The 22,415-nt window shown below is 42.4% G+C and overlaps 1 protein-coding gene across 2 annotated transcripts in view; it reads right to left on the minus strand.

Moving 5' to 3' along the window:
* Positions 1 to 22,415, minus strand: part of CPNE2 (copine 2) — a 122,628-nt gene that overhangs the window by 40,335 nt on the left and 59,878 nt on the right. For both annotated transcript variants that reach the window (XM_026714370.2, XM_087940461.1), the window contains 4 exons: positions 12,076 to 12,147; positions 7,627 to 7,710; positions 3,248 to 3,337; positions 2,082 to 2,174 (listed from right to left, as the gene is read on the minus strand). In XM_026714370.2, coding sequence (XP_026570155.1) covers positions 2,082 to 2,174; positions 3,248 to 3,337; positions 7,627 to 7,710; positions 12,076 to 12,147 — 339 coding nt within the window. The remainder of the gene's footprint in view (positions 1 to 2,081; positions 2,175 to 3,247; positions 3,338 to 7,626; positions 7,711 to 12,075; positions 12,148 to 22,415) is intronic.

Consider the following 22,415-nt stretch of genomic DNA (forward strand, 5'->3'; position numbering starts at 1 on the left):
AATGTCTTGGTTAGCAACATAAAGGTTAGGCTCCATTGTGGTCATAAGTCATAAGGACAACCTTAATTCATATCATTGCTAAGTGCATATCTGTGGTTTTACGTCTTATAACATACAAAGTGTTTACAGTTCCATTCATGGTGGTCACCCCAGCCTTATGAAGTTATTCCCTGTCATTTCTACTCTACTTAATTAGGACTCCTGCCACAAATAACTGGGAGAAGCAAAATAACCATCAGGCTGCAAAGAGAACTCCGAAACCCAACACCATCGATTGTGGGAGCAAGTCCGCAAGACAAACATTCATCACCCATCAGTGGAGATCAGGAGAGAGGTTTAATTGGGCAAGAACCAATCTAGTTTTAGCAGAAGATGAGATGTTTGTTAATGAGGGTCACCACAAACCTTTGACAATGGGCAAACCAGCGCAAATCAAAACTGCAACTGAGGTTGAAAAAGGTTGGTTTTGCCTGGGAAACTTGAGTTCAGGAGAAATAACCAAGAGACACCGTTTTTTCTCTCTCTCTCTCTCTCTCTCCCTCTTAAAGGCACATCAGGAAAGAAACCCATAAGGGGCTTTTTAATTCCATTTCACTGATTAAACCGAGGCCGGTATCTTTGAATTGTACAAGAGACGATCAAACTATTGGGGCTTTTATATTAAAACAAACACTTTTCACGTGCAGTCAGAACTCAAGAATCACATATAACACAGCCCTTCATTTGGAGCCTTTCAGTTGAGATGAACAATCGTCGATTTATAATCAAACTGAACCCCAAATTTCCATTCCTCGGCAAGACAATGGTTAAAGTGAGTTTTGCCCCCATTGTATGACCTTTCTTGCCACTGTTAAGTGAATCACCCCAGTTGTGAAATTAGTCCCATGGTTAAGTGAATCTGGCTTCTCCCATGGACTTTTCTTATCAGAAGGTCTCAAAGGACACGTCATAAGTACGAATCAGTGGCCAAGTGTCTGAATTTTCATCACATGACCATGGGGATGCTGCAATGGTCATAAGTGTGAAAAAACAGTCATAAGTCCCTTTTTTCAGTGGGGCTGAAACTTCAAATGGCCACTAAATGAACTGTTGTAAGATGAGGGCTACCTGTATGTGAGTATGATCAGGGTAGACAGTAGAGGTGACTCAGAAACATTGCGATGACCCAAAGGGGTGTGCACAAAGGCAACCCAGCCAGGTAATTAGGGGTCCTTTTATTAGCTCTAACTTTGCCCCCAATGTCCCGGTTACCTTCCGGTCTGGAGAAAAACTCTCCCAGTAACCGCCTTTGGCTGCAGATATTCCAATCCAAAATGGTGTAAATAGAAAACTTGAAACTATACATCCAGCAAAGCAAGATAAGGTAATAAATCCAGCAGGGCAAGATAAGGAGTTCCAGAAGTGAAGTAACATGACAGTAAATCAAACCAGTTGGGAGGATGCCAGGAACTCAGATAACAGCAGCCAACATTAGATCAACTCAATGTTTGCTCTCGACAAATACCCCTCCCAACTGGTTCTCCTTTAAACTCCCTCCCCAGGTGTGCCTGGTGAAGGGAATCAGGTCCTTTCCTCCCAAGTCACACAACCCATGTTGTTCTCTTCTCCGTTCTTCCCTGCATGCCCTAGGATGAGGAGGGGGTGGGCCTTGGTCTTCCTCTGAACCCCCTATCCCTTGTTCTACCTCTCCCCTGCTCTGCCCAGCCTGACTCGGCTCTTCCCCCATTTCCTCCACAGCCAATGGAGCCATTCTCCTTCTCCCTGTTCATCTTCCTTCTCAGATTCAGACTCCGACGGGGGCATGACAAACATTATATTCTTTATTTTATTATTTTCTTTTAATCTCCCTCTTGTATTTCACTTTTACATATGGTTTTACTGTGTAATGTTTTATGCTTTATTCTGTATTTTGACATGACCTATGGGGTTAATCAACAATACTAAAGAAAGAGAATTAAATGACTAAATGGAAAGATGTCATGGCCGCCATGATGTAAAGCAGGAAGTTCAAACTTCTTCAGACTTAGGGGGGTGAATGACAATGCTCATCTTCAAATCCATTCATTTCCTTCAAAGCTTACCACAGAGCCATCTTTGCACATCGTGTCAACGGAAGTCTGGAACTCCCCAATGAAATCATGTCCTCCGTCATTGTCGTAGTCATAACACACAATCTGGCAGAAGAATCAGAGGAACAATCAGGATTTTCATCCAGTTGACTGAAGTCCCCCCAAAATGACCCCTCCAAATTTAAAATTTTTCATCCTACTTATGAAAGAGAAGAAATTCACAAAGATGCTCATTTCTCCCAGATATAGGACAATTACTATGTTTCCCCAAAAATAAGACTGGGTCTTATGTTAACTTTTGTTCCCAAAGAGGCATGAGAGCTTATTTTCAGGTTAGGGCTTATTTTCAAAGAAATACAGTACTAAATGCATCTGTCTGGCTGATTATCTTAACTGGGGCTTATTTTTAGAGTAGAGCTTACATTACAAAAAATCGTGCCGGCTTATTTTCTGGTTAGGTCTTATTTTTAGGGGAACACAGTATTACCAGGTACCCAAAGGTGCTTTTTCAAGTCATCCATGACCTGGATGGCTGAGAATCTCCATAGACATATTACCAGGTACCCAACTAATGGTCAGATGTTCTCTAGAAGTTGATGGATTAATTTCAGCAGATGTCTCATGAAACAATCTTTTCTATACCAATGTGATGGACGTTGTGGTTTCTTCCCCAAACCCCCAAAACTTTAACCTTAGACTGTCTACTATTGACCTCACCCCATTCCTAAGAGGTCTGTAGGGGACGTGCATAAGTGCCTACCGTCCCTGTCCTATTGTTTCTTTTATTTTCTTATATGTATCCATGTATTCATAACTATATTTATACTTATACCTATTAGCTTGTAAGCAATTGACAAATAAATAAATAAATAAATACGTAGTATTTTTTGTTCTATAAATCACAGCTTAGGATCCATTGACAGCATTCGTGTAAGAGGCGTTAAGATGCTCTCCCATTGCCTAGACCAGGGATCTCTGATCTTGGCAACTTTAAGACTTGTGGATTGCAACACCCAGAATTCCCCAGCCAGCATGGATGGAGACTACAAAGCGTGGGAGCTTTGGGATTAAAATTGGACAGAGAGGGTCAGGAGTAGAATATTCCTAACAAAAATATCAACACTCATCCACAGGGGAGATAATGGATCTGAAATGGAAGAGGGCCGAGAGGACCATACCCTGATCTGCTTTTCTGTGTCCCCATCACACAGAGATATCAAAGGCACCGTGAATGGCTTCCACACAGGATCCAGTGTGTATTTAATCACCTGCAATGGGAAGGAAAAGGCAGCAAGACAAGAAAAACATCAGATGATCTTGTTTATTCATATCCCACCTTTATTGTTTTTACAAATAACTCAAGGGAACAAATATAGCCAACACATCTTTCTCCTATTTTCTCCCACAACAACAACCCTATAAAGTTGGGCTGAGAGAGAGAGGGACTGGCCCAAAGTCACCCACCTGGCTTTCAGAACTAAGGCGAGATTTGAACGCATGGTCTTCTACTTGCTAGCCTGGTGCCTTAACCACTGGCAAAACCGACTCTTAATATTATATCAATACTATAACAATATCTGCACCAGGGATGGGATCAGACATACTGTTTATGCACTCTGGGCATGTCTATTTTAATGAAAAGAAGGACTAGGGGTGACATGATAGCAGTGTTCCTCTGTATGAGGGCCTGCCCCAAAGAAGAGGGAGTCAAATTATTCTCCAAAGCACCTGAGGACAGGACAAGAAACGATGGATGGAAACTAATCGAGGAGAGAAGCAACTTGGAACTAAGGAGAAATTTCCTGACAGTGAGAACCATTAATCAGTGGAACAACTTGCCTCCAGAAGTTGTGGACGCTCCAACCCTGGAAGCTTTTAATTGGATTTGGCTTTGGATTGGATTTGTTTGAAATGGTATAGGGTTTCCTGCATAAGCAGGAGGTTGGGCTAGAAGACCTCCAAGGTCCCTTCCATCTCTGCTATTCTGTTCTGTTCTATTCCTATTCAATTCCTATTCTATTCCATTCTGATTCCTATTCCTAATTATATTCTATTCTATTCTACTCTATGCCATTCTAATTTCTACTCTATTCTATTCTAATTTCTATTCTATGCTATGCTATGCTATGCTATTCTAATTTCTACTCTATGCCATTCTAATTTCTACTCTATTCTATTCTAATTTCTATTCTATTCTTTTCTATTCCATTCTATTTCTATTCTATTCTATTTCTATTCTATTCTATTCTATTCTAATTTCTACTCCATTCCATTCTAATTTCTATTCTATTCTATTCTATTCTACTCTATTCTATTCTATTTCTATTCTATTCTATTCTAATTTCTACTCTATTCCATTCTAATTTCTATTCTATTCTATTCCAATTTCTATTCTATTCTATTCTATTCTATTCTATTCTATTCTATTCTAATTTCTACTCCATTCCATTCTAATTTCTATTCTATTCTACTTTCTATTCTATTCTATTCTATTCTATTCTATTCTATTCTAATTTCTACTCTATTCCATTCCAATTTCTATTCTATTCTATTCTATTCTATTCTATTCTAATTTCTACTCTATTCTATTCTAATTTCTATTCTATTCTATTCCATTCTAATTTCTACTCTACTCTATTCTAATTTCTATTCTATTCTAATTTCTACTCTATTCTAATTTCTATTCTATTCTAATTTCTACTCTATTCTATTCTAATTTCTATTCTATTCTAATTTCTACTCTATTCTATTCTAATTTCTATTCTAATTTCTATTCTATTCTAATTTCTACTCTATTCTATTCTAATTTCCATTGTAATTTCTATTCTAGTCTATTCTAAATTCCTCCTTATTTTGAATTTGGATCTCACTCTGTTAAGTTTCCACCCAGGGGTTCTCCTCTTACCCTCTGGAGTTCTGGAGACTAAATCCGCATCTTCTTCCTTGTGACCTCCTTTTATGTATCCGAAGACTGTAATCACGCCTGCCTTTAAGCCAGGGTGCCCAGCCTTGTCGTCTTTAAGACCTGTGGATTTCAACTACCAGAATTCCCCAGCCAGCCATAAGTTGAAGTCCACGCCTCTTGAAACAGCCAAGGTTGGACACCCTTGCTTTATGGCTCCACTTCTTTATTCTAAACGACTTCACTCAACTTTATGCAAGGACTACTGTCGTTTACTGGTTGCCTCTTAATAAAAATTATTTCTCAGTTCTGGGGTCCTGCTTTATGCTTTAAAAAAAAAAATCTTATGAACCAGGAATGATGTGCACATATGTGTTTCCTTAGGGGCTTTGTTAAAAAGAGCCATGCTAAAAACAACGTGCACCAGAGGTTGGGGAACAGAAGGCCCTGGGGGATTGTAGGTGTGCTATTTCTGAACAAAAGTACTTTGGTCTCTTTGGATGCAAGTCCTGACTTCTGAATGGTGGCTAACTTTAGCTGGATGTCCCTGGATGGTTTATCTGCTGAGGTGAGAGCTCCATTCCTTGCAGGATTGCTGCTTTCATACACATCTTGCTTTCTAGAGCAATGAAAACAAGCCTCATCCTTTGAGTGAGGCACCCTGTGGACTGAGCCTCTTTCTAAACGATGCATTCTGGCGCCTCATTCATTCATTACAACAACTGCATGAAAAGAGGGTTCCTTTCCTGCTGTCAACAGATGTTCCAAAGTCATTTTAAAAAAAGGCCACCTGGAGCAGATGTCCCAATGTATAAATGTGCAAAGGGGCAACCTATTTTCCAAGGCACCTGATGACCAAACAAGTAACAATAGATGGAAACTGGTCAAGGAGACATCCAACTTAGAACTAAGGAGGACTTCCTGGCAGAACAATCACCATTCACAGTGCTGCTTGCCAAGTAGCGGCTGCAGGACCTGGGTAGATCTAGTTTAATGAAGAAAAGGAGTAAAGGTGACATAATAACAGTCTGCCAATATTTGCAGGGGGCTATCACAGAGGAGAGGGAGATCGGCCTATTCTCCAAAGCACCTGAAGGCAAGAGGAGAAGCAAGGAAGGAAACTTATCAAAGCGAGATCTGATCTAGAACTAAGGATGATTTTCCTAACAGGGAGGACAATTAACCAGGAGAACAGCTTGCCTTCAGAAGTTGTGGGTGCTCCTAAAATAAAACTTAAAATAATACATAAGAATTACAAATTATGTATTATTTTAAGTTTTATTTTAGGAGAAGGCGTCATACTTCAAAAGCGATTACAGGGGAAATTTTTTGGTTAAAGGGAAGAGATACATAGATGTTTACTAAAGAACAGACAAAAGACATAAGTATAATGACTTTGAAATAAGATGAAATAAATAAAATATAATTAAGAGAGTGAAAAGATGGGAGAAGTTATATAGAAAATACAAAATGGTTAATAAGATATGAAGGGTATATAAGGTGGGCATGAATTTGATTTAGGTCTGTCAAAAAAGATGTAACCTGGGGCCAAGTCACTTTTCAAAGAAGTTTTATGTTTTATGTTTAGTGTGTGGATTATGTTTGATTCTAAATTAATAAAATCTTGGAGAAATGAAATTAAAGGGAGAGAAATTGGGAAAAGATATGTATAAATGATAACTAAGGAGGTTTTTTTTTTCTCCAATGTTTTGCTTCAAGTGTGATAATGTGGAACCATGTTTTAAAGAATAATGCTTTGTTTGTCTTGTTGAAGTTTATGGGTAGTTCTTGGAAAGGAGGTTTTATATGTTTTGTTTGTCTTGAAAAATCAATAAAACTTGTTTAAAAAAAAAAAAGAAGTTATGGGTGATCCATCACCGGAGGCTTTTAAGAAGGGACTGGACAGCCTGGAATGGGATACAATCTCCTGTTTGAACAGTGGGTTGGACTAGAAGACCCCCCAAGGTCCCTTTCAATCTTATTATTCTAGGTTCCTCTGGGTGGAGTCACTAGATCCTAAACTGGAAGGGTGGGGAGAGGTGAGCATTCTTGGGGCTTTTTAAAACTATTTTTTTGTCTTGTGCTGATGGTTTATTTTTCACGCTTTATAATCGTGAACCATAGTTTGGCAGCTGTTGGGCTTCTAGGATAGTGGTCGCCATCCATCATGCTCTCTTAATAACCTTCTTATGCTCCGACAACTTTCAGCTGCTGAGTTGATATCTAGGCATTTCAAGAATGCCTTGTTTCCCATCTCCCACTGCCTTTTTCTGGCAGCTAAAAAGACCAAAGGAGTATCTTTTTAGTTGACACTCGGCAACTGGCATATATTTACGATGGGTTGCAGCATTCTGGGGTCACGTGATCCCCTTTTGCGACCTTCTGACAAGGCGAATCAACGGGGAAGCCCGATTCGCTTAACAACCGGATTACTGATTTAACAATTGCAGGGATTCGCTTAATAATAGCGGCAAGGCAGGTCCTAAAATTGTGTGTGGGGGGGAATTCACTTAACAACTGTTTTGCTTCACAACAGAAATTTGGGGTTCAGTTGTGGTCATAAGATGAGGACTACCTGTAGTATTTGGCTGAAAAAAAAACCCTGAAATGATACAAGGTGATCACCTTATAATATAATGTCCATACATGACTTACCTCTGTCCTGTGGACCAGCATCCATTTCCCATCATCCCCTTGTTTATAAAACTCTAAAAATGGATCCGATTTTCCAAACAAATCCTGAAAGAGAGAGAGGGGGGTGGGGAGAATGAAAAGCACGTGGAGGATTGTCAAGTGATTTCGGTTCTCGGAAGCAACAGCCAACGTGTCTTGTAAATAGATCTTTTAGGACCCTCACCCTCCCCTGCACAGCTCCGTGTAGATATTGCGATGGCTGAACACAAGTTTGTCTTTCCTCAGTGCAATTAATGTTCTCTCTATGAAGCCGATCCCGACCGGCTATTCACAAAAGAAAATCAATTTACGATCAAAGAGAAATTCTCGAGGTTGTTAATGAGAGAACAGCTTGAGTGGCAGTCACTTTGTCTGCTGCTGGAAGAATTACCCAACCTGGTATGTCCAAGGAAGAAATGAGACGGGATGTGGGTGAGGTGTGAATATCCTCCTTGCTTAAGCAAGAAGAACACACACACACACACACACACACACAGAGGGAGGAAGGGAGAGAGAAAGAGAAAGAGAGAGGAGAGAGGGAGGGAGGGACAGAGGGAGGGAGGGAGAAAGAGAAAGGGAGGGAGGAAGAGTAAGAAAGAGAAAGGGGAGAGGAAGGGAGGGAGGGAGAGAGAGAAAGAGAAAAAGAAAGAGAAGGGAGGGAGAGAGAGAGAAAGAGATGGGGAGGGAGAGAGAGAAAGAGTCATATGGAAGGAAAGTATAAAATATGGGCACTTGTTCTCCATTGTATTGCAGAGCCTATCTCTTCTTTTTCTTCCCAACCTGCATGACAGTTCAGCTAGACCTCGACTTGGAACAGTTTGTTCAGCGACCGTTTGAAGCTGCAATGTCACTGACAAAGTGATGATTTTTCACACTTAGGACTGCTGCAGCATCCCCAGGGTCAGTTTTGATTGTTAAGTCAAGAACAATCTATATTTCTTCAATTGCTTGACCCTTTTACCTCTTTGCCCAGTCTTGAAAATAGCAACGGCAATAGCAAAAGCGCCTCGACTTATATACCGCTTCACAGTGCTGTACAGCCCTCTCTAAGCGGTTTACAGAGTCAGACGCCTGCCCCCAACAATCATTTTACTGACTTTGGAAGGATGGAAGGCTGAGTCAACCTGGAGCCCCATCAAAATCAAATTCCTGGCAGTGGGCAGAATTAGCCTGCAATAGTGCATTCTAAGCACTGCACAGGATGGATGGATGCATGCATGGATGGATGGATGCATGGATGGATGGAAGAAAGGAAGGAGGGAAGGAAGGAAGGAAGGGAGGAAAGAAGAGAAATAGCACTTAGACTTATATACTACTTTACAGTGCTTTACAGCTAAGCTGTTTTACAGAGTCAGCCTTTTGCCCCCAACGATCTGGGTCCTCATTTTACCCTCCTTGGAAGGATGGAAGGTTGAGTCAACCTTGAGCCAGTCAGGATCGAACTCCTGGCAGTGGGCAGAATTAGCCCACTATACTGCATTCTAACCACTGGGAGGAAGGGAGGAAGGAATAGCAATAGCACTTAGACTTATATACCACTTTACAGTGCTTTTACAGCCTTCTCTAAGCGGTTTACAGAATCAGCCTCTTTCTGGGTCCTCATTTTACCAACCTTGGAAGGACAGAAGGCTGAGTCAACCTTGACAAGTGTCTCAGCAGCAGAAGTCCCAAAGGGACCCTTGACCAACAATTACAAATTGTTCCATTATCCCTTATAATTACCCTCAGTTTAAGAACCAATGCTGTATGAGAAAACAACTGGATTTGCAAGGTTAATAATAAAGCAACTGAGATAAGATGACATTTTTTTAAAAAAGGATTAATTAGGGCTACATTTGGATTTACGTTGGAAAACTATTCACTGCCCTCTCGGGTCTGCTTCAGTCTAGTCTGTAATTCCAATTCCGTGTATTGATGCTAAATTGCATCACTGGGAACGAAGTGCTAAGTAATTAATTTTTTAGGGCATGACCCTTCCTCCGGCTTGAAAGGTCTAACAAGGCAGGAGAGCTGTCAAAAATGAAAAAGGATAATTTTTAATAGAAACTTTTGAGAAATAGTAATTGACCTGCCATATATGAAAATGCCACTTGGCTATATTAAGTAACCCAGTGTAATTTCCCCTATGGTCTCTCTCTTTCTCTCTCTTTCTCTCTCTCTCCATCTCTGTCTTTATCTTTCTCTCTGTCTCTCTTTCTCTCTTTCTCCCTCTTTCTTTCTCTCTCTCTTTCTCTCTTCTATCTCTCTTTCTCTCTCTTTCTCTCTTTCTTTTTCTCCCCGTCTCCCCCTCCATACACATACAATTAAGGCCATTGTCTTGGTGAATGCACAGGTGTCAGGTGCAAAGGAACAGGATCACACATTAAGTCGATGAAGATTCTCAGCAATCCAGGAAGAATTGTTTAAAGGTTGAGTCGTCGCAACTAGACCCATTTTTGTTGTCAGTTCGAGACATTCTCGCTGCTCATCCAAGCAGCTTCATCCGTCAGAGCGAGCTGGTTAGGCAGAGATTCATGAGAATGTACCATCTCCTACTCCACCGACCTCAGGGGTGTCAGCTCACACCTCATGCTTGCTGTGTTTTGCTGCTGGGCAGTGACAGACTGCCACAGACTCTGGGGAATGATGCGAGGAATGCTTGGGAAAGAGAAAGTAGAAGCTGTAGCTTCCTCAAGGTGCTGCCCCAAGGACACCCAGCTGCAAAAAAGGCGAGAGCTGCAAACCCATCTACCCTTGAAGTGACCGTTTCAAAAACATCTTGCTTGAATCTGATTGGTCAAGCGGGGGGAGGTCAGCAATGGGAGGCAGTTAAGGAAGGGAAACTTGGGGATTTGGGGGCGCGATTGCCGGTTCTGCCTATGTACTTGTGCATTGCACTTGATCTCTAATAAAACGATATCTTCGGACCCAAGGATGGTTTCTATCTATAGGTTCAAGTCGTGGGCAGCCTGAGGCTCTCAGGGGTTTCCTCCCCAAAGTGCATGGCAATATGTCAAAGAAGATTACAGGTGGTCCTCAACTTACAATAGTTCATTTAGTGACCGCTCAAAGTTACAACGGCACTGAAAAAAAGGGACCATTTTTCACACTTGCAACCATTGCAGCATTCCCATGGTCACACGATCAAAATTCAGATTGTCATGCCCTTATTGGAGACTGGCTCTGAAGAGAGGAGGAACAGCCGACAGGGAGTGGGAGTGTGGCTCCGGAGGTTATGGAGGAGGCTGGGGAAGGGCAGAAGCTGGCTGGACAGTCAGAGGAGGACCCAGGCCCATCCCCACTTCATCCTAGGGCATGCAGTGAGGTGAGGATAAGGGAGAGACTGGTCTATAGGGGAGGAAAGGGCCTTGATCCTCTTCATGGGCTGCAGCTGTGAGAACTGGTTAAAAGGACGGACATGCATATGGGTCAGTGCTGGAAACAAAGCATGGAAATATCTCTAGTCTGTCGTTCCTCTCTGAGTTTGGTGTCCTTCCCAGTGTGTGTTCCGATATCTGTGGACGTTTTCAAGCCCTTATCTTGCCTGGTTCCTTTAATTGCTTCAGTGTGGTTTGTGTTGTTTTTACTCTTTATAATTTATAGGCATTTTTAGTTTAAACAGCATTTCCTCCTTTTCGTAACTGCTTGTGGGGGAGTTTTTTTGTCTCCAGTCAAGGATATTTGGAGCTTTGAAGCAAAGTGAAGGAATAAAAGGGGCTGTATGACTGTGTTTATTTTGCATCCCACCCTGGGTCATTACACAGATGTTCATATCTATGACGGTTGCACTGTCCCGGGATCATGTGATCTCCTTTTGCGACCTTGCAACAAGCAAAGTCAATGGGGAAGCCAGATTCATTTAACAACCATGTAACTCACTTAAGAACTTCAGTGACTCCCTGAACAACTGTGGTAAGCAAGGTCATAAAAGGTCACAAAAACCACTTAACAACTTTCTTGCTTAGCGACAAAAAAAGGGTTTAATTGTGGTTGTAAGTTGAACACAACCTGTACATAATAACAGAGTTGAAAGGGACTTTGGAGGTCTTCTAGTCCAACCATGTGCTCAAGCAGGAGACCGTAACTATGCCGTTCACTTAACAACTGCAGTGATTCACTTAATAACTATGGGAAGAAAGTCATAAAATGGGGCAAAACAAATGTCTCACTTGGCAAAAGAAATTTTGGGCTCTATTGCTGGTCGTGCTACCTGAGCTACCACCGAGGGCTACCTGGAATCCAGATTCCAGGTAGAGTTGTTTGAAGGTAGAGTTTCAGGTAGGATTCCAGGTAGAGTTGTCACTGCAACTGGACTCATTTTTGTGGATAGTTTCAGGCAACATACATTAAGTTGCAGTTCAAAGAATTGTTGTTGCTCAAGTCTCTACACAAAATCTGGTCAATTGCTACTGCATGCACGCATCAATGAGGGTGGGGGATTCGAACACAGACCTTCTTATCCAACTTCCTTCCGGCCATGCTGAGCGTGATCACCCGATTGTCCAGCAACTCCTGGGCTGCTATCTGAAAAGCAAAGAGGAGAAAGGGGTCATTCTTAGCAAACCAGCCATTGGATCCCTTCGGGGAGTCCTTAAATGGAGGAAGAGACACCTCAGAGCTTTTCCTTGGGAAAAAAATTCAACAGGGGAAAAAGACAAATTAACAGGTAGTCCTTGATTAACAACAATTTGTTTAGCAACTGCTGAAATTGTAATGGCACAAAAAATTCACTCTTGACTGGTTTTCACACATAGAATAGAATAGGATTCTTTTATTGGCCAAGTGTGATTGGACACACAAGGAATTTGTCTTGATGCAAATGCTCTCAGTGCACATAAAAGAAAAGATACATTCATCAAGAGTCAAGAATCATCAGGTACAACACTTAATAGTAGTCACAGGGTACAATAAGCAATCAAATCATACTAGGAAACAGTCAGTTTAAAGAATAGAACAGAACAGAATAAAATAGAATTCTTTATTGGCCAAGTGTGATTGGACACACAAGGAATTTGTCTTGGTGCAAATACTCTCAGTGCACATAAAAGAAAACATACATTTGTCAAGAGTCAAGAATCATCAGGTCCAACACTTAATAATAGTCATAGGGTACAATAAGCAATTAAATCATACTGGAAACAGTCAATGTAAATCGTAAGGATACAAGTGACAAAGTTACAGTTATACAGTCACAAGTGGGAGGGGATGAGTGATAAGGAGTGATGAGAAGATTAATAGTAATAGTAGTGCAGACTTTGTAAATAGTTGAACAGTGTTGAGGGAATTGTTTAGCAGAGTGATGGCATTCAGGGAAAAACTGTCCTTGTGTCTAGTTGTTCTGGTGTGCAGTGCCCTATAGCATCATTCTGATGGTAGGAGTTGAAACAGTTTATGTCCGGGATGTGAGGACATAAGAGAGAAGAAAGAGAAAAAGAAGAAAAGAAAAAGGAGAATGAGAAAACGTATGATTGTTGCAGCATTCCCATGGTCACGTGATCAAAATTCAGGTCCTGGGCAACTGGCATGTACTTATGACAAATCTAGAATCTCCCGCAAAACTCAAGTCCCAGGACTGTGTTTCCACACCCTGGCAGAAACTTCTCAAGAAGTCCACCTGTGCGAAGGCCAAGGGCTCCTTGTCTTGGCAAGGTGGTGCAGACACACTCAAGGTCACTCAAGGTGCTGATGTTCACACAATACGCTTGGCCAGGCCAGTAAAAAGAACTGGAGGCTGCATCTATACTATATAAGGAGCCTCGGTGGCGCAGTGGTTAGAGTGCAGTACTACAAGCTACTTCTGCAGCCAGCTGCCTACAACTTGGCAGTTCAAATCTCAGCAATGAATAAAGTGACTTACGACCATTTTTCGCACTTACAACCATTGCAGCATCCCCATGGACTCATGATCAAACCTCAGACTCTTGTGGCAACTGACTCATACTTATGATGGTTGCAGAGCACCAGGGTCATCTTGTGATCATCTTTTGTGACCTCTGACAAGAAAAGTCAACAGGGAAACCAGTTTCACTTAACAACCATGTTACTAACTTAATTCACTTAACAACTGTAGTAAGAAAGACTGTAAAATAGCGCAAAACTCACTTAACAACTGTCTTGCTTAGCAACAGAAATTCTGGGCTCAGCTGTGGTCATAACTTGAGCACTACCTGTACGGTGGGTTGTAGGGTGTTTTATTTTTGTTCTTGTGTATGATTTGAGAGTTGGAATGGAAATATTACCAGTAATAAATAAAAATCAAGCAAGCCTACAATGCAGATTGGAATGGGGGCTAAAATTGGGGATTTGAGCCAGATGTACTTTGAATATCTTAAATTTATTTGGAGGAAATTAAGAGCTAAATATGACAACTAAATAACACATGTTGGCAGGCACAGCCTGAGTCAATCTCCAGAAAGAATCTTGAGTTATCTGCTCAATTGGTGAGAATGACTGAAGTTTCCATAATTTACCTTTTCTTGGAATCACTGAGACTTTTTTCCCCTTGTAAGTACCATGGCATTCTCACATGGCTGCTTCCTTTTTATTCCCACACGTTTGCTTCAAGGAGGAGGAGGAGGAGGAGGAGGAGGAAGAGGAGGAGGAGGAGGAGGAGGAAGAGGAGGAGGAGGAGGAGGAAGAAGAAGAAGAGGAGGAGGAGGAGAGGAGGAGGAGGAGGAAAAGAAGAGGAAGAAGAGAAGAGAAGAAGAAGAAGAAGAAGAAGAAGAAGAAGAAGAAGAAGAAGAAGAAGAAGAAGAAGAAGAAGAAGAAGAAGAAGAAGAAGAAAAGAAAAAAGAAAAAAGAGCTTGAAATGGGAAAGATGCAAGTAAAAGAGAAGTTGAGGCAATAAGAGTGGGGGGTTTCTTGTCTGAAAAAATAACAGAATTTCATGCACAGAAGACAAACCCATTGTTGGCCCGGAAAGTACTCTATGCGCCAACCATTTCATCATATTTGAATCACCATTAAATGAGTGCGTTTTTTGGAAGCACATAAAAGCAGCAGAATTGTGCCAGTTCTTAAAAAAAAAAAATCCAAAGTACAACATTGGATGATACGTTTATTGAGATAAAGCCAAGGGTGCATGAAAGATCGTACAAGCTTTTGGATTCTTCAGAACTTAACAATCTTGAGCCAGTGTTGTGGTCTGCTGGAGACCTGTGGAGCTGGCAGCAGAGTCAGACAGTGGGGAGGAACATGGGCCAGTCCAGGAGTCTGGGGAGGGCTCGGACGAGGGATCTGTGTCCGACACAGAGGTGGGGCCAGGACCATCTGAGAGTTATGTGCTGACTCTGGAGCCTCCAGAATCTGACATCAGCGAGGCAGAGGAACAGGGGGAGCCTGTTCCCAATGCGCGCTTGCGCAGAGCTGCCAGAAGGCAAGAACAGTTAAGACAAAAGAGGCAACTCGGGAGTAAGGCTTGGAGATTATTGGCCCCTCTCATAAGACATAAAGGAGGAGCAAAGGGACATGAGCCTTTGCAGGAAGCAACTTTGTTCATTCTCGTCGGTTTAAAATCTGAAGCTCCATGTTGACTTTGTGCTCCATTTGGCCTTGGTATAGGGCTTCCTGCCTGAGCAGGGGTTGGACTAGAAGACCTCCAAGGTCCCTTACAACTCTGATGTTCTATGTTCTACGTTCTGAAGGTTGCAATCAGGGCTACTGAAGGGTTATGTGGTCTGCAGGTACCCTACATAGCTACTCCCCAAGTATTCTCCTCCTCTTTCCAGATCTTGCCTGGAAAATGTCGGTGTGTAGGTGAGGAGAGAAACAGATAGACAAAAAGAATGACACTGGCCAGGGCTGAAAATAGCTTTTTCCTATTAGCCACTATTTGCTTTCAAAGTGATCTGAACAAACTCAATGAGTCACAGAGATTTTGCTGGTGGAAGTGACCCAAATCAGCTGGTAGTTGACTTTTTCTCTTCTTCCATTGTTCAGCTGAGGAAAATCTGAAGTTGGAAAGCAAACTTATCTTAGACCCAGAAAGAGGTCCAATTATTCTGGGCGGCCTTATTTATCAATGCTTTCAAGTCCACTGTTGCCAACTTCACCATGACAAAAAGGTACTCCGCTTTTTCCTCCTAAATGAATTTTCTATTTACAAAAAGATGAAATACAGCAGGGCGAAATAAGAGAAGGACGCCAACACCATGGTAAAAAGTATATGTTTGAGATAATTGCACGGTAGTGGATTCCTCTGGACTGCACTCAAAACATCATTGGTGTAATTGATTGAAAAACAGTTGATCTGTACAGAGATGTTAATGGAGGCTTTCTTCTAAATTCCTGGGACAGCAAAAAGGACTCACAAGCAAGTGCTGGACCACATAACACCAGTTTTGTCACTGGAAGGCAAAATCTCAAAACTGCGTCTTACTTGCTTTGGCCGTGTCATGAAGGGGAATTCACTGGAGAAAGCAATTATGCTTGGAAGAGTCAGAGGTAAAAGAAAACCAGGCCATCAAAGAACATGACGGTTGGACTCCATCAATGCTGACACCAGCCATAGCATAGAAAAACTCAAAAGATGTAGTGGACGATCAGAAGATGTGGAGAGACCTGGCCCACAGAATCGCCAAGAGTCAGACACAACTGAATGGATAATATCATAATTGTTGTGGTTCACCGGCAGCTGGCACAGTTGGCAGCGGAGTCGGACAGTGAGGAAGAAAAGGAACCGGTCAGGGAGACTGGAGAGGACTCGGATGAGGGTCCTGCATCCAATGCAGGGATGGGGCCAGGACCATCTGGGAGTGGGGTGCTGCTTTCAGAGCCTTCGGAGTCTGGCAGCAGCAAGGCAGAGGAACAAGGGGAGCCTGTTGCCAGTATGCGTATGCACAGAGCTGCTAGAAGGTGAAAGCAGCTGAAACAAAAGGGGCGGCTCAGGAGTAAGGCTGGGAGGTGATTTCCCCTCCCATAAGGGATAAAAGTCAGACCTCAATGACGAAACCTTTGCAGGAAGCAAAGTAGTTCAATTAGATTCGGAGTCCTTCTTGAGGTTCTGTGTATTCTGGTTGGTTTTTTCTGGTACTTTGGATGGTTTCCGTTACAATTAATTTGGAAACTTCTTTTTTTGGCAGCATTCCATAGCACTGACAGGCATGTGCTTATCCTGGGGGACTGTTTATGATTAGTTCTGGTTGAGAATTAAAGTAACTCCCAGCGTTGCATTAAAATAGGTTTTGCTTTTAAAACAGGTTTGTGTTTAATTATGTTTGACGAAGCCTGGGTCAGAACAATAATCACAAATTTAAACACCATACCTAAAATGTTTCAATTATGAAGGACAAGCAGTAACCCATGAACTTGAATTTTGAGGTCTGTTTAGTTTAGTTTTAGTTTAGTTTATTGCCACTGCACCTCGTACAATGAAATTAAATACCATCTTCAGTGGACATTATGACTATGAAAATAAACACAAACACAAATCCTTCACATTCTATACACTGAATTGAAAACCTCTGATACTACATTAATATTGCACTAGACAGCAGAATTCAAAAGAGCTCCTGCCCTGGGATAGAAGCTGTTTTTCAGCCTATTTGTCCTTGTTTTTATTATCCTGTACTGTCTGCCAGATGGTAATAGTTTTAAAAAAGGGTTCCCAGGATGAGATGGATCTTTGAGAATGTTTTGAACTTTCTTAAGGCAGTTTGGAAGTACTGTGGTATTGTGCCAATCAACACATGACACGGACATGTTTTCCTATCCCTGACTAATTCATCCTCATCTTCCAGTACTTGAGGGAAGAGAAGAGGCAGTCAACTAATTCTCCAAAGCACCTGAGAAGCAGCATAAGGTGGTAGATCATTGGAAAGGGACCAACCTAGAACTAAGGAGAGACTTCCTGACAGTGGGAACAATTAGTAGAATGGCTTGCCTTCAGAAGTTGTGTGAGTTCCATCACTGGAGATTTTCAAAAAGAGATTGGATAGCCATTTGTCTAGAATGGCATAAGGCAAAGGTGTCCAACCTTGGCAACTTTAAGACCTGTGGGCTTCAGACAGCACAGCATAGGTGGCTGGGGAATTCTGGGAGTTGATGTCTTAAAGTTGCCAGGGTTGGATACTTCTAATATAGGTTATCCTACTTGAGCAATGGATTGGACTAGAAGACCCCCGAGGTCCCTTCCAACCCTATTATTCTATGTTCTATACATCTCAGAGTAGATCTGTGGGGCCCTGAGCTTTTTACTTTATAATCTCTGCTACTCCAAATTTTATCTCAGCCCCCCTTTTAGCTAAGGAAGGTATTAAGATCTAAAGAAACGTACTTCCAGAGCAATGTTAAGCATGCATAAAACTGAGAAACCCTGAAACGTACATATAAATAACACCGGAAACAACTGCCAAACTACATTTTAATATATAACATTTATTTAAATGGTAATCATCTCCTTTAAAGTTAAAGGCTATGAAATGCAACCTTTTGCCTGCCTGCCTGCCTGCCAGCTTTGGCACCACACAATTGCGCTCAAAAGCAGAGACGCTGCGGAGGACATTTGCAAAAGCTTTGGCACCACTTTCCTTTCCACCCACTTCGCTTCTGTGTTCTGAACAGCACCTGTTTGGGGCAAAGAAACATTCCAGCAGCCTTCTCCAAACTGGCCTTCTCCAGATGCTGTTACTACTATCTCCAGCTCATCCAGCCAGCACCCCCAGAGCGAAGATGGCAATCCTGAAATACATTTATTTACCGCAGCATCCAATCTTAGTCAGTCACCTGGACCAAAAGTTTATTCTTACCAGCTTTGGGGCTCATGCTGGAGCCCATCCCCAGGGAACAAGGCAGGAGAAGAAGCAATGGGTGGAAACTAATCAAGGAGACAAGCAACCTGGAACGAAGGAGAAACTGCCTAATGGTGAGGACAGTTAAGCAGTGGAACAGAAGTTGCCACCAGAAGTGGTGGGTGATCCATCGCTGGAGGTTTTTAAGAAGAGACTGGGCAGCCACTTGTCTGAAATTGTATAGGATTTCCTGCTTGAGCATAGGGCTGGACTAGAAGACCTCCAAGGTCCCTTCCAGCTCTATTCTGATTGATTGATTAACATTTCCTCTCTCCAGAATATTAAACCAAACCAATCTTTATTGTCAAGAGTACAACCCGTGCACGATGAGATTGGCACACTGGATTGTGTTATGCGTTGCTTGGTTGTGTGTGGATTTTAGTTGTTCCCTAGGGTGTTGCCAGACCATCAGACCCAGGATCCAAGAGGGAAATGGGTCACACTGAGTTTCCTCATGCTGTGGCACCCCTGTGGGGACCGAGACCGGATGAAGTGGGTGGTTATACAGCAAGATCTGGGGCAGCCCCACCGAAAGCGCAGCCTTGAACTGTGGGGAGGTGGAGACTCCTGCCAGCTTCTCTCCACTTTCTTGCCCTCACAATACTGGCTGCGCACACAATTCAAGCCACCTACGTGCGCTGGCAGCTGCTTGGCTGCGCTGCCTCCTTCGAGCATGGGGCGATGGGGGCGGATCTCTAAGCAGATCGCCGTTTAGCTGCCGGCTTTTGTGAAGCCTGCTGGCCGGTGATTCTCCTAGCAGCTGTCTCGGGCACAGACATGCCAAAGCCCTTGCCTTGGCCAAGAAGAGCGTTCAACAACTTTGCTCAAAGCCAGCCTCCCTGCCGATCTGCCCAGTTTTCAACCATTTTAAAAAGACTAACACAGGGGTCCCCCAAACTTGGCAACTTGAAGACTTGTGGACTTCAACTCCCCGAATTCTCCAGCCAGCTATGCTCCACCAAGTTTGGAGACCTCTGGACTAACAGAATAACAGAATTGGAAATGGATAAACTCGCCCCAAAGTTAAAAGATAAGGAAGACTCAAAATATTTTACAGTTTGGGAAAACTGGTATAATTGGATAAAGGATAGAAACCTGCGAGTAAACAGGTAGGGAAGGGAAAATATAAAGAGATTATGATAGGAGTATTTACCAGATATAGGAAGTAAGTATCGGAAAATTGTTTGATAAGAACACACCGTCTAAGCAATTAGAAATGTTTATGCTTTTACATTTTTTGGTTATGTATATCTTTTTGGTTTCGTATTTTATGAAATGTTTTGTATTATATATATATTTTTAATGTTTAATAAAGTTTATTTTTAAATTTTAAAAAAACAGAGTTGGAAGGGAACTCAGAAAGAGGTCCAATTATTCTGGGTGGCCTTATTTATCAATGCTTTCAAGTCCACTGTTGCTAACTTCACCATGACAAAAAGGTACTCCGCTTTTTCCTCCTAAATGAATTTTCTATTTACAAAAAGATGAAATACAGCAGGGCGAAATAAGAGAAGGACGCCAACACCATGGTAAAAGTATATGTTTGAGGTAATTGCACGGTACTGGATTCCTCTGGACTGCACCCAAAATGTCATTGGTGTAATTGATTGAAAAACGGTTGATCTGTGCAGAGATGTTAATGGAGGCTTTCTTCTAAATTCCCGGGACAGCAAAAAGGACACAAAATCAGTCTCCCTGCTGCCCTGCCCAGTTCTCAACTATTTTAGCAGACTAATAACAGGATTGGAAGGGACCTTGGAGATCTTCTATTCCACCCCGCTGCTAAATCAGGAGACCGTATACCATCTCAAACAAATGTTTGTGCAATCTCTTCTTTAAAAACCTCCAGTGTTGGAGCACCCACTATTTCTGGTGGCAAGCTGTTCCACTGGTTAATTGTTCTCACCGTTAGGAAGTTCCTCCTCAATTCCAGGCTGGTTTTTGTCTTTGATCAGTTTCTATCCATTGCTTCTTATTTTTGCCTTCTGGGGTTTTGGAAAATAGATTGATCCCCTTCTTCTTTGTGGCAGACCCTCAAATACTGGAATTTGTCCTTCTTTTCACCAGACTAGAAGTACCCAATTCCTTCAACTGTTCAACTCTCCTGGGGAAGCTACATGGGAGCATCGCTCCAGCTGCAATCTAAGCCAGGGGTCTCCAAACTTGGCAACGTTAAGACTTGTAGACTTCAACTCCCAGAATTCTGGGAGTGGCTGTGTCAGCCTTCAAGATTTTCTCCCTTTGCTTTGCATCTTTCGGCTGTCATAAGTAACGGGGGGAGGAGGGGGGGAAAGTACAGGAAGTGAGCTGGAGGTGTTACAAACTAGTACTGTATTAACTGAGGGGGGTGGAGAGTGCCTTCTTGCTTAGGTTTCTATTTCTTGCTTAGCTTTCTCTTCTATGCGCAGCTGCAAACCTTTATCAAGCTATGCCAAGGTCAACAGACAGAAGCCTCATCATCACCTGAAGATGCCCACATGATGATATTCACAACTTTTAATTGGGAGAACCATTTGAACTATTGGGGGTAGGAACATGGCCATCACTTTGTAGATGTGATTTGCGCGCCTATTTCCTCAGATTCAGAATCCTCTTGTTGCTACCACTTCATTTTCAGTAAAAGATATCTTTTCTCTAATTAAAAGAGTCTAAGTATTTCTTTCTTGGATTTTGAATGGAGCACCAGCTGACAGGCTGGAGAATTCTGGGGGTTGAAATCTACAAGTCTTAAAGTTTGCCAAGTTTGGAGATTCTTGATTTAAGCCAAAATTAGGCCATCCAGTCTCCAAGGTCTCAGCAGTGTGCAGCCTCTGAAAGACTCAGGTTGTGGAGCTTTTGCAGGCTGCCAAAGTTTAATTCTCACGTAACCGAAGTGAGGCAATGATTCGACACCTGGAGAGGAAAGCAATGAACCGTATTTAATGTTGATTTAAAAAAAGAACAAAATGAGTTTTTTGGCCTAGTCTATCTTCTAGAGAACAGCTCACGCAGAGAGCAGGGTTTGGACTAGGCACGAGGCCTCACTTCTTTTTCATCTCTGTTTTTATTTTCCTTTTCCTCCTTCACTTTTTCCACCTTCAGCGCTTCTTTTTGCTTTGCCAAGCTTCGACGACAGCGCCTTGTCATTGTCTCACCATTTGCATTTCCTTAGGTTGCTTTAAAAGAAAAAGAAAGAAAGAAAGAACAACTCCATCCAACGTTTCATCCTTGAGGACGTACCGCTTTATCATTAGGCATTATTACTTCCTGTTATTGTTGCTTTTCGAGAAGCAGGCTCATTATGGAGCCATCTCAAATGACAGAGCGGAAAAGAAATCGAATAGTTCTTGTCTCGGAGTCTTTTTATTTTTCCGGAAGAGGAAAAAGTCTCCATTTAAACTTCTACTACTTTGGAGAAAGCCCAGAGCAATGGACCATTAAGAGAAGCTGCTGGGGAGAAAAGCGCTGGGAGGGCAAAGCAATTAAAGCTGAAATAAGAAACTCGGTGGCTCCCTCCCACCTTTCTATGCCGCATTTCACACAATCCTAGGACTGGAAGAGACATTCGAGGTCTTCTAGTCCAGGGATCACCAACTTTTTAGACCTCAGGGGCCACCAAACCCATAATTTTAAATCCCACGGACCAAAGACCCTGGGAAAATCCCCCCCAAAGTCTGTAGGAAAATCCCCCACCCTGTTTTCCTACTGACCGATCATTCTTTATTTGGGATCGCAGGATACCGTCTCCAGCTCTGTTATCAGGGGGAGAGAGAGAGAGAGACTTTTGGCTTCATGCAAGGAAAGCAGCAGAAGCAGCAGAAGTCTTTCTTTCTCTCCCCCAAACTCTGCCACAAACGAGTCTTTGTGAGATTTGTCACACCGGCACAGCCTCTTGGAGCAGGATCAGTGGTGGTATTCAGCCGGTTCGTACCAGATCTGGAGAACCGGTAGCAAGACTTTGGCACGGGTCACGGAACTGGTAATAAGTTCTGGCTGGCCACGTCCCCCACCCGGTCACCCGCCTGC

Source organism: Pseudonaja textilis, chromosome 11, assembly GCF_049901715.1.
Source record: "Pseudonaja textilis isolate UNSWEBS1 chromosome 11, rPseTex1.2, whole genome shotgun sequence".
NCBI lineage: Eukaryota > Metazoa > Chordata > Lepidosauria > Squamata > Elapidae > Pseudonaja > Pseudonaja textilis.